Source organism: Onychomys torridus, chromosome X, assembly GCF_903995425.1.
Source record: "Onychomys torridus chromosome X, mOncTor1.1, whole genome shotgun sequence".
Classification (NCBI taxonomy): Eukaryota; Metazoa; Chordata; class Mammalia; order Rodentia; family Cricetidae; genus Onychomys; species Onychomys torridus.
The window spans coordinates 130,150,920-130,169,612 of NC_050466.1; the positions used below are offsets into that span (position 1 = coordinate 130,150,920).

The 18,693-nt window shown below is 45.6% G+C and overlaps 1 protein-coding gene across 1 annotated transcript in view; it reads left to right on the plus strand.

The window, feature by feature from the left end:
- Itih6 (inter-alpha-trypsin inhibitor heavy chain family member 6) overlaps positions 1-18,693 on the plus strand; it is a 31,192-nt gene that overhangs the window by 1,017 nt on the left and 11,482 nt on the right. Inside the window, 4 exon segments of the mRNA XM_036173857.1 lie at positions 119-273; positions 9,384-9,494; positions 12,896-13,143; positions 15,503-15,672. Coding sequence (XP_036029750.1) covers positions 119-273; positions 9,384-9,494; positions 12,896-13,143; positions 15,503-15,672 — 684 coding nt within the window.

The window sequence follows — 18,693 nt, forward strand, 5'->3', positions numbered from 1 at the left end:
CACTTTCTCGAGGTGCCTCAGTTTCTCCTCCTCCAGTTCAGGAACCTTGAGATCCCATGTACCAGCCCATCTTGGCCAATAAAGAAGTCTAAGTCACCTCTCTTGTATTCTCTTTCAGTTGTTGATGACGAGCTATTCTGTACATTCCACTGTGGTGTCTCGTTATGCACACACTTTGATCACTTCTGTCCTCTGCAATCCCCATGATGAGGCCCATGAAGCCACCTTTGACCTGGATCTACCTCGAGTCGCCTTTATCTCCAATTTCACGATGTAAGTCTGCTTCCAAACTCAAGGCTTCGTTCGTTTGTACACGCATTCATTCAGTCTGTTTGCTCTCTCACAAGTGCAGAGCAGGTAAGAGGACGGATTGTAAAATCAGACTCCTTGATTTTGAATCCTGCCTCTGCCAGCTGTGGGACTCAGGACATGCTACCTAACTTTTGAGTTTTATTTTACACAACTGTAAAATGCGGATAAAATTCGAAACCACTTGCAAGGATTAAATGAATTAGAACATGTGGAAATCTATGCTAACATCAGTGTCTGGTGTATGGTAAATACTTGAAAAAGTTAGCTTTTGGGAAAGAAATCCTTTTCCTGATACTGAAGGCATGACTTGCATGGTTCTGATGGAGGGACAGACTGCACACAGTCCCTGCTCTCAGTCTACTCTCTAATGGGGAACGCAAAAAAGGAATCAGGTGATTGAAATAAATACTGGAGAAGGAAAGAGAAATGTGAGTGTAAAATGGTGGAAACCCCAAGGCCCAGCAGGAGACAGTGATCAATTTTGAATTCCCGTCAGTGGGAAAAAAAGCCTTGGATAACGACACTTAGAGCTGACCTTAAATTATGAGATGCTCACTAGCCAAGCACTATGGACGCAAGCCTGGAAACTCAAGGCCAAGGAATTAAGACACAAGTGTTCCCTCATGTACTTCTATGTCACTGAAGTGTGGGGGATAGGCAGAAGGTAGAAGTGTGGTCAGAGACGACAATTGAGAGGTAGGAAAAGACTAGGCTCTTAGGGGCTTCCAGCGTGAAAGCAAGTACATGGAGCACACGCATATTAAACATACTAAAGAACAAATATGCATTATGAGTAGTATACAAAGAATAATAGGCATCTCTATAAATAGCGCACTAATCAACTTCCATTCCCTTTTCTGTGTCCCCAGCATCCCCAGGGACCTGTACACCCCATTGTAGAGATAGCAGGGCCCCTTAGCAAAGAGACATGGCAATGTGGTAAGCAAGCAGTGACTACAGTGAGGCAGGGCTAAGCTGGGAGAGGCAGCCAAGAAGCTGGGAAGCTGGGAAGTGCCCTGTGCTAGAGCATGGAAGGAGAATATGCCGGTGGAATTTGAGAGACCATTGGAGGGAGGAAGAACCTGCTTGCGGGGGGGGGGGGGGGTTATGAATGGTGATTGCCCCTTTTCTGTTTTATTTGTTAGATGGTAGGCCATGGATGAGATGAAGAGTGAGGGAAGTTGATGAAGGGAAAGCTTACTTACTTATCAGAATGGGGTTGCATTAGGCCACATATATCAGAATGGGAATTAGGAGAAGGCTTCTGGAGTTGGGGATGTAGCTAGGTCAGATGTTTTCCTAGTATGCCCAAAACCTTGGATCCAGTTCCCATCACCAGATAAAACTGCCATGATGGCACACGCCTATCATACAAACACTGGGGAGGTGGAAGCAGGAAGATCAGAAGTTCAAGATGACCATCCTCAGCTACATGAGAGCCTGCTTCAAAAGGACAAAAGGAAAGGGGACGTCTATCTTGGAGTGGAGACATTCTCTGAGTTAGGAGATTAGGGAGTCCTAGCCAAACAGACTTTCTGTCCTTGCTTGGTCACTCCCACCCCATGACTGCAGAGAAGACTCTTGTGCTATAAACCATCTTAGAGCCCTAAGCCCATGTCCTGCCATCAGGAACCTCCAGGCTGTATGTCGGAGAGTGGCTAGATGATTGGCGTGCAGTCTGGATAGGGAAGAAGAACTGAGACAATGAGAGGATTTCTAAGTGGGTAAGACTTGAAGCAACCAAGATCACTGCAAGTAGAGGACCAAGCGAACCAAATATATATATAAAAGCAGTCCCCAGACAAAGAAACAAACCCCAGGCATGATATGAATTGTGGGGCCAACCTGAAAGGTTGGCGGTCAGTTGATGTAAAGCCCAAGCAATAGGCAGAACGGGGGTTCATTTCAATAGGAAGTTTAAAAAAAAACAAAAACAAAAACAAAAACAAAAAGCCACAGAAAGGATTTTTTTTTTTTTTTTTGAAATTTTAGCAAAGCAGGCTGGAGAAATGTTCCTGGGCAGACTCTGTGGAAAGGATGCTGGCTGGAGGCAGCACACACACACAGAGGCCCCAGTGTGCTACTGCTACAGTCGCCCCACCCTACCACCCCAGCCCCCAGGAGACCTTGAGGCCCAGCCAGCTCTGTCCACCCCCACACTAGCCCAGCCTCAGCAATACTGCTTCAGCTGCCTTGAAGCACTTCTTGTCTAAGTAGTCTCCTCTGCCAGCTGCATATCTTCCCTTAGCATTCCTGGAAGCTGCCACTATCTGTGCCCTAGTTACTCCGTGTGTGAAATGGAGACAGCTGTTCTTACCTCCCACGGAGGTATATTAATGTTCTCTAGGACACCAAATTCTCACAGCTGAAAGGTAGCTCTGACCCCATCCATTTCTTCCCAGTTTGAGATTTATCCAACACTTCACATGCCTTGCTGCAACATGAGCTCATGGAGTCTTGAGTTCAAAGTCCTGGATTCTCTAGCCTTCTTTCTATAGCTCTTTGATCCACTATTTCCTGAAACACACACTGACTTTCCTGGGACACTCATGAGATGATGGAGTGAGTACTGCATGCCGGGCATTAGCAGCAAACCAGGCAGACATGCCTTTGGCCCCCAAGGAGCTCATAGTCTCCTAGAGAAGGTATGACATGGAAAACTTAAACTAATACGCATCAGTTTGTCTCTGAGAAAGACTACAAAAAAGAGAGTAGCAAATAGAGCAAAGGAGACAGAGACTGGGTAGAGGTACCAGTCTAGAGTGATCAAAGACCAATGACATTAAGCAGAGACCCGAAGAGAGTGGCGTGAAGACTTACAACGATCTGGAAGAGGAACGGTCTAGGCGAACGGAAAAATAACCACAAAGGCCCTGGGACAAGAATGCTGGACAAGTTAAAAAAAAAAAAAAAAAAGGTCAAGGACCACTATACACAACAGCTAAAAATGCAGGCGCCCCCAAGGGTCTACTTGATTAATGGATACCCAAATGCACCATAATAAAAAAGGAATAAAGTCCTGTTACTTGGTTTTTTGTTTTGTTTTGGTTTTGGTTTTTTGTTTTGTTTTGTTTTGTTTTGTTTTGAGAGAGGGTTTATCTGTGTAGTTTTGATGCCTGTCCTGGATCTTGCTCTGTAGACCAGGCTGGCCTCGAACTCACAGAGATCCACCTAGCTCTGCCTCCCGAGTGCTGGAATTAAAGGCGTGAGCCACTACCACCTGGCAAAGTCCTATTACTTGTGATAACATAAATGGGCTAGACTTTGTAGTCCGTGCCTCTAATCCCAGCATAGAAAAGGTTGTGGCTAGAATATTGGGAGCGCAAAGCAGCTAAGACCACATACCAAAGCCCTGTTTCCAAACAGTTGTTTTTTGGTTTAGTTTGGTTTGGGTTTGTCTTTTGTTTGTTTGTTTGTTTTTAATTTAGTTTTGACCTGGTTGTAGTTGCTCATGCCTATAATACCAGCATTGGGAATACTGAGGCAGAAGGGTTGGGAGTTCAAAACCAGCCTAAGGCAGAACAAAACTCTATCTCAAAAACAACAATTAAAAAAAGCCCTTCAAATTTTGGTTAGAAAGATGACTTGGCACCTAAGACCGCTGTCTGCCCTTCCAGAAGTCCTGGGTCCAATTGCCAGCACCCATATGACAGATCACAACAACCTGTAACTCTAGTTCCAGGGGATTCAACATCTTCCCTTGTCTCTGCAGATACCAAGCATGTACATAAAGTTCGGTCATATAAGCAGGCAAAACATCCATGCACACAAAATAAAATAATACATTTAATTTTTTTCAAACCCTCAAACCCTGCCAAGTGGATGGAATGGTCATTATGCTAAGTGAAGGATGTCAGGCATGGAAAGGCAAGTGGCCCATGATATCCTCACATGTGGAATCTAGATGGTTAAGTTCATAGAATTTGAGGGTGCAATGATGAGTTCTCAAGGCTGGTAGGAGGAAGGGGTCAAGAGAGGTGGGGACATCTGATCACTATCAGATAGGGACAACAAGCTCTAAGGCACTGTTGTACAGCACAGGTGACAACTGTGCACTGTCCTTCAAAGGTTCAAAGAAGGATTTGAAAGTTTTACCACAAGTGATAAATGTTTGAGGCTATACATGATTATTCAGATTTAAACATTACACTCTGCACACATGTATCATATGGGTATCAAATTTTAAATACTCATTAGTACATACAACTTTTATGAGGGTTTTTAATATGTATGTATATGTGTATACATGCAATTTGCATAAGTTATGGAGTCCAGAGGATAATTTCAGGTGTCCTCAGGCACCATCTACCTTTTTTTGAGAGACAAGTTCTCTCACTGGCTTGGAATCTGCCAGTAATCTAGGCTGGCTGGCCAGTGAACCCCAAGAATCCACTTCTCTCTATCTCCCCAATGCTGGTAGTCCAAAAATGCCCCCACTATACATGCCCTGTCTTTTTTAGCATCGGTTTTGGGGATTAAACTCGGGTCTTTGTATTTACAAGGTAAGCATTTTATTGGCTAAGCTATCTCCCAGCCACCACCTTATATACTTTTAAGTTAAAAATAATTTTAATTTTTAAAATTGTTGAGAGACAGAGGCAAGAATATCAAGTTCAAGGCATTTGAGTTGCAGAGTAAGCCCTATTCAAACTAAACAAAAACCAAGAAAAGTGAAGAAGAAAAAAGGCTACATGGTGAGTTCAAGGCTAGCCTAAGCTACAGAGTGAAACACTGTCTCAAAAAGCTAGTGATATAGTTTGGTCACATAGAACTTACCTAGCATGTGCAAGAACCTAAGTTCCACCCCCAGCTTTGCCAAAAGAGAGATGGGGAGGGGGGAGAAGAGGAAAGATGGAGAGAGAAAGAGAAGGAGAAGGAAGGAGAGAGAGGAAAGAAGAAAGAAAGAAAGAAAGAAAGAAAGAAAGAAAGAAAGAAAGAAAGAAAGAAAGAAAGAAAGAAAGAATGAATCTGGGTGGTAGTGGCGCACGCCTCTAATTCCAGCACTCGGGAGGCAGAGGCAGGCAGATATCTGTGAGTTCGAGGCCAGCCTGGTCTCCAAAGCGAGTTCCAGGAAAGGCGCAAAGCTACACAGAGGGACCCTGTCTTGGAAAAAAAAAAAGAAAGAAAGAAAGAAAGGAAGGAAGGAAGGAAGGAAGGAAGGAAGGAAAGAAGGAAGGGAGATAGGGAGGGAGGGAGAGAAGGAGGGAGGAAGGAAAGAAGGAAGGGGAAGGGAAGGGAAGAAGGAAGGAAGGAAGGAAGGAAAGAAAGAAAGAAAGAAAGAAAGAAAGAAAGAAAGAAAGAAAGAAAGAAAGAAAGAAAGAAAGAAGGGAAAAAAGTAGCAGCATGACCAGAGGAGGGTGAGTGGCAGAAATAGTCATGGGATTGAAGAGGTAATAGCCATAATGTGTAGACTACATAGTACCTAGTGAAGAGTTTCGTTTTTATTCTCAGTTGAGATAGAAGCTACAGAGAATTTGAACAGTAGAAGTAAAGTGGCTTGATTTAAGATTAACAATATATGCCAGGCATTATGGAGAATGCCTTTAATCTCAGCTCTCTGGATGCAGATGCAGGTGGATTTCTGTTGCTCTAGGCCAGCCTGGTCTACACAGTGAGTTCAGGCCCTGTCTCAAATAAACCAATGATCAATAGATGTTTCTACTGCTATAAGATCAATATATAAAGAGCAAGGGTTTAAAAGGGAGACCAGTTAGTAAGTGTGATTAATAGTTTTGGGGTGTTTTTGTTTTTGTTTTTGTTTTGTCAACTTGACATAAGCTAGACATCTGGGAAGACGGAACCACAACTGAGAAAAGGCCTCCATCAGATTGGCCTATAAGGAAGTATTTGGGTTCTTTTTTTGATTCAGGATTGATATGGAAGGACCCAGCCCTCTGTGGATGGTTCCACCCATGGGCTGGTGGCCCTGGATTGTATAAGGAAGCAGGTTAAGCAAGCCATGGGGAGCAAGACAGTAAGCAGCACTCCTTTATTTGTTCTGCATCAGTTCCTGCCTCTAGGATCCTTCCCTGTTTAAGTTCCTGTCCTGACTTCCCTTCGTGATGATGATAAGACATAAGCTGAAATAAACCCTTTCCTCCATAAACTGCATTTGGTCATGGTGTTTATCACAAAATCAAAAGGCAATCTAGGACAGAAATTGGTAGTGGGTTCATGGGGTATTGCTGTGACAGACCTGGCCTTGTTGTTTTGGGGAGGATTGCGGAAGATTTTGAAACTCTGGACTAGAAAAGCTGTTGAGTGATTAGATGAGCTGTTCTGTGGGGACGTGAAAAATAAGAATGCTGAGAGCAATGTAGATTATAGAGCCCTGGACTGTCAAGTTTCCTAGGGAAGCAAAGACTTTATCAGACTGTTCTTAGGATATTTTGAATTGAGAATCTTTGGTTTCTGGTCAGCTGGGGCTGAAAATAAGCTGTGATTAACAAGACACCAGTATCACTAAAGTGAAAATTTTGCTTTTCTGGAACAATCGATGCTGATTAGCTGGGGCTGAAGAATCAGCTGTGATTAATAAGAGACCAGCATCATTGAGGTGAAATCTTGTGGGAAGTGATTCCTGGAGGAACACCAAGGCTGCATCTCAAGCTGGTAGCTGAACTTGGGAATGTGTAAGAGTCTCCTATATAGTGTTGTTTTTGAAACTGTGAAAGGGTCATGGAGAGCAGCTGAGGCTTGGCACTGGGAGAGGCTGGGAAAGGTCTCTGGTGAAGGTGCAGCCTCAGTGGCAGTGCAGACCCTGCATGCAGGTGCCAGGACTATGGAATGACAATCAAAGACAGCTGCAAGTGTGGTGTGGAGCTGGCCTGAGCCTAGGAGACCAGCTGTGTGTGCTGTAGATGGCAGAGCTGGGGAACGGGAGCTGCCCAAGCCCTCTGAAGCCCAGGGGATTGTTAGTCAATTCCCAGCACTGGACTTTTTACACTGTTGGAGTTTGGTTTTGCTTTGATTGTGGCTGTGCCCTGGTTCTTTCCTCTTGGGACAAGAAGTATGTAACTTTTTTTTTTCTATTTTACAAGAGCTCATAGTTAGGGACTTTGAATTTTTAGAGAGACTTTAGATATCTTAAAGAAGCTGAACTTTTTAAAAGTGTTTGGACTTTTTAAAGAGTATGAGACTTTTTAAAAGTTGTTCTGTTTTACATTGTGATATTAACATGAGATCTTGGGGATAAACAAGATAGAAATGTTACAGTTTAACAGGCATGTATTTGTGTGTCATGTTGACAATCACTTGTGCTGATTAGTTTTTTGTCAACCTGATACAAGCTACAGTCATCTGGGAAGAGGTAGTTGAACTGAGAAAATGCCCCCATCAGGTTGGCCTATAGGCAAGCCTGTAAGGGCATTTTCTTAATTAGTGATTGATGGTAGGGGGTACCCCAGGGCATTGTAGGTGGTGCCATCCCTGGGCTGGTGGTCCTGGGTTCTATAAGAAAACAGGCTGAGCAAGCCAATAAGCAGCATGCATCCAAGGCTTCTGCATCAGCTATTACTTCCAGATTTCTGCCCTTCTTGAATTCCTGCCCTAACTTCACTCATTGATGGAGAGTGACCTAAGAGTTGCAAGCTGAAATAAACCCTTTCTGTTTCTTCCACTTTCAGCATTCCTTAGTTTCCTGTAGTAGGGTTGAGGCCTCATGACCTTTCCTCCCATGTTAAAGTACCTATTGGTGTCTTCTTTGTTCAGGCCATGTTAAGGCAGCCATATTGTTGAGACTTCATGGGTGTAGTTTCTCTGACATTCTAGAAGACACAATCTCACAGCAAACTTCCTGGTCCTCTGGCTCTAACAATCTTTCCATCTCCTCTTCTTCAATGATCCCTGAGCTTTAGGTGCAGGCATTGTGTTGTAGATGGACTGACCAGCTGGGATCCATCTACTCTGCATTTTCATTGGTTGTGGTTTTCTGTAATAATCTCTGTTTGTTACAAAGAGAAGTTTCCTTGATTAGGGGTTAGAACTACACTTCTATGTGAGTATAAGAATAAATATTTAGACTGTACTTAGGGATTATGCTGGTTTAGTAAAGTGTCAGTTGAAAGTTCTCCTCCAAGATCCATGACTTTATTAGCCCTGATAGCTGGCTAAGTTTCCAGTACCAGGCATTTCTCTCTGGTTGAGAAGATCTTAACTCCAATTAGAGAGCTGTTGGTTACCACCAAGGTATGTCTGCCACTACTGCACCCTTAGGGTTATTGTGCCATGCTGGCTGTTGTTGTGGTTCATAGGAGTAACAGGTGGGTAGGACTGTTGGTTGCTTCCCTACTTTGGAAGTTTGTAGGGTGCATTATGGGGTACTATGAACATCAGTTGTCAGGGAGGGACCATTCAGGTCAGATCCAGCTCAGGTCCTTTAGGGCCTGCATCACTGACAATATTTACTACTTACACCATTCACAATATTATTTACCTAATGTGTTTTATTTTAAAAGACACACTTTTTAGGTTGTTATTCATATCCCAAGCAGCAGTACCTGTGAGTTACTGAAGTAAATTGTGTGTGTGTGTGTGTGTGTGTGTGTGTGTGTGTGTGTGTGTGTGTATGAAACTTGAGATGGAATCTCACTAAATTGCCTAGCTTGTCCTGGAACTCACTATATAGCCCAGAATGTCCTTGAATTTGTGATTCTCCTGCCTTAGATTCCTGAGTACTGGGATTATAGGACTGCACTACCATGCTTAGCTTGGTGTGTTTATTTAAAAATAAATGTTATAGCAAATATACATCAATTAAAATAAAAATGTTCCACCTAAAAACATTGTTGTGTGTTAAAAGGCAAGCATTCAACACTTTGAGAAACACAAAACTCCAACAGGTCTACCACCTGTTATATGGTCTCTCTTTCCCCAGTTGACAAACAGATTTCAGGAGGATATCTCCTCTTCCCTCTCTTGCTGTCATTCATTCTTCCCACTCAGTCTTAATGACAGGTTTTTTCTTTCTTTTCCCCATCCCCTTTCTTCTCCATTTTATTTGTAACTATGTTTTGAACCATCTTTTTTCTTTCTCTATCTCTGCTCCCCCTTCTTGTTTTCTGCCCTTTCAGGACCATCGACAATAAAGTCTATGTTGCAGAAATCAAGGAAAAACACCAGGCAAAGAAAATCTATGACAAAGCCTATCAGCAAGGAAAGACAGCCGCTCATGTGGGCATCAGGTAAGGCTCCATCTGGTCTAAACGTGATTAACTATCTTAGTTGTGTGACCAAAAACGATATTCCTTCTGTCTGGATCTCATCTTCTACTTCAGTAAAATGAAGACAACAATTTCTACTTCACAGGATTACATTAAGATTATGTGAGTCAGTAAATATCAATGCCTATAACAGTAGATGTTTAGTAAGTGGGAGTTTACTTCTTCCCTAATTCCAGCTTTCTTCTGCTAGCAAAATGTAACTTATTTAATAACTGGTGCTTTGGGGGAAGATTATGTACAAGTGAGTTGTTCTCTTTTCTTGTTTTTATTTTTAATGGGATATTTTATTTATTTATTCTTTGAAAATTTCATACATTTATACAATGTATTTTGATCATATCCAACTCTCATCCTCCATCCAAGCCCTCATATACCCCTGTAGATGAATTTCTAAACAGTCTTATAAATAAAAAAAAAAAAAAACAGAGCCAGAAATTGGGGTTAAAGTCTGAGAGCGATCAAAGGAATAGGAAAAGCCACCAGCCAACCTTACCTCACCAACTCCACAGCTTCCAAAAGCACAGAGTTACTTCCTGTCTACCCATGCCTATATGCCTTGCTGTTCTGCCATCTGATTTGCTCTCTCTGTTCAGCTACATCACTTCCTCTTCCTGCCCAGCTCTGTCACTTTCTGTCTGTTTGTACAGACCTCCAGACCTCCATGATTAATTAGTGTTAGAATTTAAGGCGTGTGCCACTACACCTGGCTCTGTTCCCAGTGTGGCCTTGAACTCACATAGATCCAGACAGATCCCTGCCTTCCAAGTGATAGGATTAAAGGCATGTGCTAACATTGCATGACTTTTGTGTTTACTTATAATGGCTGGAGATTTCCTCTGATCTCCAGGCAAGCTTTATTTATAAAATATCACCACATACCCCCTCAATGCATCCCTCTTCCAACTTCATATCCTCTTCTTTTGTTCTTTATAATGCTGTCAGTTCAATTAGTGCTGCACATTTGCAAATGGGTGTGGGCCATTCACTGGAGCATGGGCAACCTACCAGTGACTACATCTTCCAAATAAAGATGACTTTCCTTCCCCCACAGAAGCCACCAACTAACTCTTTAATAAAGAGCAGGATTTCATGGGCTCTTCTCCCATTCCAGCTGGGATTTTGGTTAGCTTGATCTCATGCAGGTCTTATGCAGGTAATTACAGCTGCTGTGAGTCCATGAATACAAAAGCCATGTCATATACAGAAGAGATTGTTTCATAGTATTTCTTCAAATTCTTTAGCTTTTGCATTCTTTCTGCTCCCTATTCCATGATGTTACCTGGACATCAGAGGGGATCATATGGACATCTTATTTAGGGCTGGGTCACTTATTCTCAGCATTTTGACCAGTTATGGGTCTCTTAACTAATCACTGTTGAGTGTAAAAAGAAGCTTTTCTGATCAAGGTAGAGAGCATTTTAACAATATGACCATTTAGTAAAACTACAATAGTAGGTTCTTTCTTTGGGCCTGTGACTTCCTTAGCCATAGACTTTTGACTAGGTTTTTCAGTACCAGGCATGAAATTCTTCTTGTGAAGCATGCCTCAAATCCAATCAGAGAGTAGCTGGTTACCCCCCCTTGCCTGGTAATCTGATACTGTAGTATGCTAGATATAGCTCTGGAAAAGATCACTGATAAATCTTCTCCCCAAGCAGCCTACATAAAACCTTCCAGCACCAGGGAAGCTAGCTATCAGGAAAGAAGTTTCCTGGTCAGTTCAAGATTGGTTTATCTATTCCCTACAATCAAAGTGTGTGGTGTCTTTAGCAATAAGGTTTAACCATCTTTCTATAGTGAGAAACCTAGAAAAAATGGTAATGGCCTATATTATTTGGGGGCTTCTGGAACCTCTTTGAACAATAACTCATAAGGAGATATCCCACACCTCACATTAGGATTTTGGTTTAATAACCCATGGCTTCTGGGAGTAGCATTTCCACCTATGTAGGGTACCTCCATTAAAACTATTTTTTGATATGTTCTTTTAAATTATCTGACAAAGTAGTGGGTTTGCATAAACAGGAATTTTCATACATTCTTAATTTTGGTTAACCCATATCTCATATCCTCATCTCCCCATACACAACTCCCATCAATATTTAAAACTTCAGACTCCCAGCACACATATTACGATTCCTGTCCATCTCTGCTTTCCTGTATGAGTCCTAGCCATGGACAAACCTTACTTCAGCAGTTCTCTTAATCGGGCCCCATTCTCTTTGTCCCCCACCTCCCAAATGTTTTCCCCTCAGATGTGAATGCAGCTGTAATTGCATCACCCAGACAGCTCAAAAGCTGCACAGCCATGAGAATAGCAGGTTCTTCACTTCTTCCTATACCTAAGGCTCTCTGGGTTCCATTTCCCCATTAGCTTTGCTTCCTTCCAACGTCACCATATTGAGTGTGGCTAAATGGAGCCCAGGGGTCCTCAGTTCCCCCTGGACCTTTGCCACCATAAAGTCCTGTTCTGAGGGTCACCTTAGCATTTTTCCATAGTCATTCAAATGATGTCCTTTCTCCAGAAACAAGACCAATAATCATCCCTCCTGTGGAACATAATTCTATCCCATCTACAAAAAAGAAAAAAAAAACTTTAGATTCAAATATCCCTCCTTCCTTTAAAGGACATATGCCCTACTCATCCCGTTAAGGCCTTTACCCCTCTTCTACATTCATGGGCCCTTTCTGGCTTCCTGACTTGTACAGACACTCCAAGTTAAACATAGATATCTAAAAGTTTGAAGTTAGGGTCCACATGTGAGAAATAGAATGCAGTGTTTGTCTTTCTGGCCTGGGTTAACAAGTGAGGCTGGCCTAGATTGCCTTACTTCTTAAATGAGTCCCATTTGTCTGGTGCAAATATTATATTTTGTATGGATTCCTCTCAACTTGTAAGAGAGTTTCATCTTACAGGAATGCTTTAGATTTTGCTACTAAGAACCTACTATTGTTTTATAAAGAAGCTCTGTTTAACACAAGGATCAGGCAGGGTTGGGAGACTATTAAAGAGAGAGAGGCATTGTTTGGGTAAATTGAAGCCTTTTTTTGTTAAACAAAGCATTAGCCCCTAATTGTTCTGTTCTCGATTCAGATTTTTATCAACCATGTTTCTGTAAGGGAGAGAGCTACCTTTGAGATCATTTTTCAGGTAGAATGTTCAGGAGGAGGAGGAGGAAGGAAGGGAGGTTGGTGAATAGATGCCTAGATGATTGACTGCAACCCAGGGACTTGATTGAGAAAAAAGCCTGATCAGGTCCAGTTGGTTAAGGATGAGGCTTAGCAGAAGCATGCCATCTAATGATTCCCCTATGCCACAGGAAATCCAACACCCTTTCCATCCATTTCTACTTCTTGCCCAGGGACCGGGAATCAGAAAAATTTCGAATCTCCACTAGGCTGGCAGCAGGCACAGAGGTAACTTTTGCCCTGGCATATGAAGAACTTCTACAACGACATCAGGGCCGGTACCAGTTGGTGGTAAGCCTGAGGCCTGGACAGTTGGTGAGGAAGCTGAATGTAGAAATCACGGTGTCTGAAAGGACAGGCATTGCCTACGTGCACATACCTCCACTGAGGACCAGCCGAGTGTGCACCAACAACCAAACAAGTATGTGGGCAGGGCTATGAGATACTAAAGACACTGCCATTCTTTGAATGGAAACCTTGGGCATTCTATGGAACAATCCTTCAGTAATGTACCTATACTAATTTCCCTCCCAAATCAGAGAGAGAGGGGGACTTGCTTAGAGTTCAAGATATTTCCAGTCCACTACCTGCCCAATTCTTGAAGTCAATATGAACTGGGCATGAAGTAAAAGCTTCTGAAAGTATAGATTCAATTACTAAAAATAATAAATGAACCACACTTGGTGGCACATGTCTATAACCCAGCTACAAGAAGGCAAAATCAGGTACCTCTGTGAGTTCAAGGCCTGCTTAGCCTACATAGTGACTTACAGGTCTAAACAGTGAGACCCTATCTCAAAAAAAAGGACTAATGTTTGACAAGCAAACTATAGTGGATCATGAAATACTGTGTTAACAGTGTGGAAGGCTGTAGGGATTATGAGGGATGAGTCCTGCTCTTCCCTAAATGACCAAAAAAGGAAGAAAAAAAGCTGAAAGCTAGGACAGGTGATGCCAGGATGTGGGGCAAAATCTAATCTTGACTAATAGGCTTGCACTCAAGCCCATCCGTAGCAGTATAATAGGAGCATTGGCTGCAGGGCAATCATGATACAATCTGAAGGAAACACAGAATCCAGGACCTTGCCATACTGAAGCCTGGTACCGTAGGCTTGAGTTAGAACCACAAATTTCCATGTTTAACCAGTCTCAAGTGAACTTGATATCCAGCCAAGCTCAGGGACCACTAAACCAATTGAAACACTCCTCTGAGAGTTAAGTAGACAGAAAGAGGGAAATTACATAGCTCAAGTGGCTACCCTGGCAGAGATTGTCAGCACTAGAGGGTCTGGCTGATGGGAACCTGCCCAGCCAGAAAGACAGCATGATGCATGTGGCACAAGCTGGGTTCCAGGCCAGGATTGACTTTGCCATAAGATGGGGCCAAATGAGCAAGGCTTCCCTTTGTTGATCTGTCAGATGAAAGGGAGAGAAACTATGACCCAAGACCACAAGGAGAGGTTTATTTTCCCGGAGCTGAGAGTAATGGATATTAGAGCCTTGTTCATGCCAGTGGTCATTTTCTCACAGAGCTACACCACGAGACCCATGCAAAAAAACGGGACCATTCTCCCTCCACGGGACATAGAGCATCATCCACGGGACATAGAGCATCACAATGAATACTGGTGGTGGTGCTATCATTTCCCTTCATTGGACACTCATGGAGGTCCAGGTGTGCTCCCAAATGTCTTTTCCCATAAGCTCACAGTTGACCACTAAAGCAACCTCCTAAGATCTAGGAGCTACTGCCACCCCTGTGCTGTTTCTATGGAGACTGGTGCTCACAGAAAGGGGACAAGTGGCTCAGGCACAGGAACCTGGGTGCACAGGCCAGCTGAATCTAGCAGCCTGCATGCTTAAGCCCCAAGCTAAAAATGGCAGCTCCCTCCCCCTTCTCCTTAAAGGTTAAAACAGAGGATAGAAGTAGTCCTGTGGGGATAAAACAAAACAAAGACTTCTGGAAGGAAGGAAGCCCAGGAAATGGATGTGAGCAGGCTTCTCAGAGCTTGGGGGCTCGGCTTGCCCCTAAGCTTCCTGACAGCTGTAGCAGGAAGGAGGGGGAGCAGAATTCCCAAGTCTCCATTTTCTGGAGAAAAGGAGGCCCTGAGACATTTCTAAATGGACACTCGTCTTGGACTAAAATTCCAGAGGAGTTGATCTTGCAGCCGGTTCAGCAAATGTCCAGAAGCAAAAGTCATGAGTGATTTCACCAGACTCTGAAGGGCTCCTTCACAGGCATGATGCTGAGTGACAGGGGGAAGAGGCGGAAGAAGAGGCACACAGTCCCAGAGGTGTCCCAGAGGAGGTCCCTGCTAGCCTGCCCTGTCTCACAGCAGGAAGACAGGAGAGGAGCCCAGCCCTGCCACTGTGTCTGTCTCTGTCCTCACCACCCACTACACTGCCCCTCTGGAGGAGGACACTGAGGTTCCTGGTGGAGCTGGGGACATGAGAGTCCTCCAGAGACAGGCCATGGCTTGGGTGGGAAGTGAGGCAGGGTGAGGTTATGAGTGAAGGAGAGACCCTCTACCGCCAGGGCTGGGAGCCAAGGGAGGACTGGGTCTGGCAGGCAGGGTGTGATGAGTGGGGCAGGGCGGGAGCTGGCCACAGGGCTCATGACAGTGACAGTGGGGCAGCTGGAAGGCCATGCCAGGCTGATGGAGCAGCTGGGAGTGTGAGGGACTGCACTTCTCACTCTCCCCACACATGGCCCTGTCACTGTCTCCACCCATGGCTTTTTTCTGCACTGAGCCCTCCGTACCACCTCAACACCCATACAGGTGAGGGTGACATGCCCCCATCCACCAGGATACAGAGGGGAGAGACCTGTGTCCACATCACCTTCTCCCCAACACTGCAAGACCAGTCTGCCTTCTCCAGATCAGGCATCATGGCCGACTTCACGGTCCACTATGATGTGGCCATGGAGGACATCATTGGAGACGTGCAGGTACCTGGACCCCAGAGTTGCAGAGGTCTTGGGCACACCGTCACTCGGGCCAGGGCCATGCTCTAGGCTATAGGAGCTATCCCTCTGAGTGTTCCTAGGAATATGTGAGAGCTAGCCATCAGGGACAAGGTAAGTGGCTTTGCTCCTTGGGAACCATGTATGCAGCTCACAGACAGAACTGGAGGACTGGAAGCAGGGCCTGCATGGACCCACCCAGTTGTGTCAGCCCCTAGCCTGCTCTGGAGCAGCCCCTTTTGCAAAGCAAGGCATTGCTGAGTATTTGGTTTTACATGCTTTCTGTAGCTCTTAGAGTGTCCTGTTGTCCTTGGCTTTCTTGCTGTGGTTGGCTTCTGAACACTTGTCCCCATCATGACGCCTTTTCCTGCACAGGAATGTGTCAACTCTGAGCCTGAACGCCTCTGGAGAGAGAGAAGAGCTCCTGTGCTCCAGCTGAGTAGGGCAGCCCTGACCCAAGACCCCAAAGACTGGGAAGTCAGTCCCCAAAAGGCTTTTCCTGCCTCCCCGCTCCTGCCCAGCACACAAGCCATCCTGCTGAAAGGCCTCAGGCCACCAAGCAAGTTTATCCACCATCACCTGAGCCAGTCCCAAAGAGCACAGGAGCAAAGATTTGCTCAGACTCACTACTGTCCTGGTGTGTCATCCTCCATCTCCTCCACTGATGAGCATCTGCCTCTCCACCCCGATTCCTCGGTAAACTCCTTCCTATCTACATGCCCTCCACATCTCACCCTTCTGCATCCACTCCACTTATCACCCTTCTGCATCCCCTCTACATCTCACCACTCTGCATCCCCTCCACATCTCACCATCTGCATCCCCTCCACATCTCACCACTCTGCATCCCCTCTATTTCTCACCCATCTACATCCCCTCCACATCTCACCATCTACATCCCCTCCACATTTCACCCATCTATATTCCCTCCTCATCTCACCCTCAGGTGCTCTCCTCTACCTCACCACATACAATGTTGTTGACAAGACTGCTCCTTCATCCCTCTCTTGACACATCCTCCAGCAGAAACTCTGCAGACTAGGGCCCAACTCTGGTGCTGGAAACTGCGAAGGGATTGGACTAAGCTCCCTGTCTCTCCTTTGGCTAGCTCCTGGTTGAAGCAGACAGATCCATTTTGTCATCTGAGATCAAATTCACTATAGGTGCTGTGCTAAGCAGTGTGTGTGTGTGTGTGTGTGTGTGTGTGTGTGTGTGTGTGTGTGTGTGTGTGATTCCAGGCATAGAGGCATCAGGACAGTCTTCCTGAGACGTGGTAACAACTACCTTTCTATGGCAAAAGTGAATAGGTGTTGCCTGAAGTGAATGAAGGAAAAGGCGGCACAGGGGCGGGGCAGGGCATGACAGAACATGCAGAATTATGGCAGGGATGCTTAGAGAGACTCAGGACAGTGATAGCTATTGCCAAGAGGCAGGGCTGGAAGGACTGCAGTAAGTAAGACAGGGAATCTTACAATGATCAGTCTACACTGTCAAAATGGCTCAAAGTACCGGGACCCAAATTCGAAAGGCCTGCTCCACCAGCTTGCTTCACTGTCTTAAGCTTTCCCAGTGCAGGCAATGACCTGGAAAACTTTGCACATGCTGTCTTGGTTGGGGGTGCGAGGGTGGGTGTGGGGACAAAGGGACCTAGAGAAAGTGCTCTGAAGAGGTGGCCTGTGATGGCAGGAGGAGAGCTCAGGGTCTCAGAACCCCAGAGCTTACAAGAGGGAAACACATCAGTGAGGTGGGGTCTGCTCAGAGTCCAAAGCCATCTGCTGGCTTAGGAAACAAGCTTGTCCTAGATGCCTTTAGTGGTGGAGGCAGTGAGTCTGGGAGCAGCACGTGCTGCGGGTTCAATGGGAATGAACACTGGTAGGGGACTCTCACAGCTGCCCATGTCTTTAGCTCCCAGTGGGAAAGAAGCTGGTGAGAAGTCCCAAGTAACTGGGAGCAGAGGGTTGTGTCAGTGGGTGGAAAGTACATGCTTGCCCACGCTCTAAGAAGACCTAGTACGGTGCAACCTGGGAGAGCAGTTGACACAGAAATACCATGGTTGACCTCATACAGGGTCCATGGCAAGAAGGCATGGCCCTCAGCAGGAGGCATGTGAACCCCTCCGCAGTCAAGGTGGGCTGTGCAAGTGCACATGACTTGGTGCCCTTCAGTGTGCCCAGGGACTGAGACTATGTGGTGATTGACTAAAAGGGCTGTGGGAGCTTGCTGGCCAGTTTCTGGCACCCAGGCTATAAGCTGTCCACTAGAAATCCGGTTAGAATGCAGTCAGGATTGGTGGGCACACTTTCCTCCCCCAGGTATACCAGGCACATAGGAGCCCCCCCACCCCGAGGATTCTGCCCATGGCTTGACAGTGACAGGGTGGGTGAGTGATAGAAGCCTTGGGGAAATGGGACAAGGAGCCGGGTTTGTGTGGAATAGGCCTCCCATTCCGTGTGGATTAATTCAGAGGCAGGGATGGAGGGGGAAAGCATTTCCTCTTCCCATTCCCTCTCCTCTGGAAAAGAAGGGAGCTCCCAGGGTGATTGAGGGCAGGCAGGAGCAAATATTGCTTGCCCTGGGCAGCCCTCAGGCCTTAGGGCTCAAACTGCAGGCTCCAGGACAGCCTAGACCCCTAGGCAGCCTAGGCCTCCCTGGGCTGGAGAGGACACTGGTCCTGAGGGGCCTCCAGGCCCATCTCCTTCCCTTCCCTGCAGGGACCCAGCCCTCAGGCTCTGCAGAGGGAAAGATGGAGTGTGGGGGCAGGGAGCGGCAGCCAATTACATCAGGACAGCCCAAGGCATCTGTACCTGGTGCTAACCAATCCCCTCTGCACAGACAGCTCTGTTGGCCTCTGCTTCCTCCCTCCCTCCCTGCTCTGCCCAGCAACAGCAGAAAGGAGTGTTTAGGAGGAGAAGGAGGCCCTGTGAGCTCCCAGCCCTTGGCAGCAATGAGCTGGGCCCCCGGCTCACTCTGTTGAGGGAGGTTAAAACAATACTTTCCGTTCCTGGA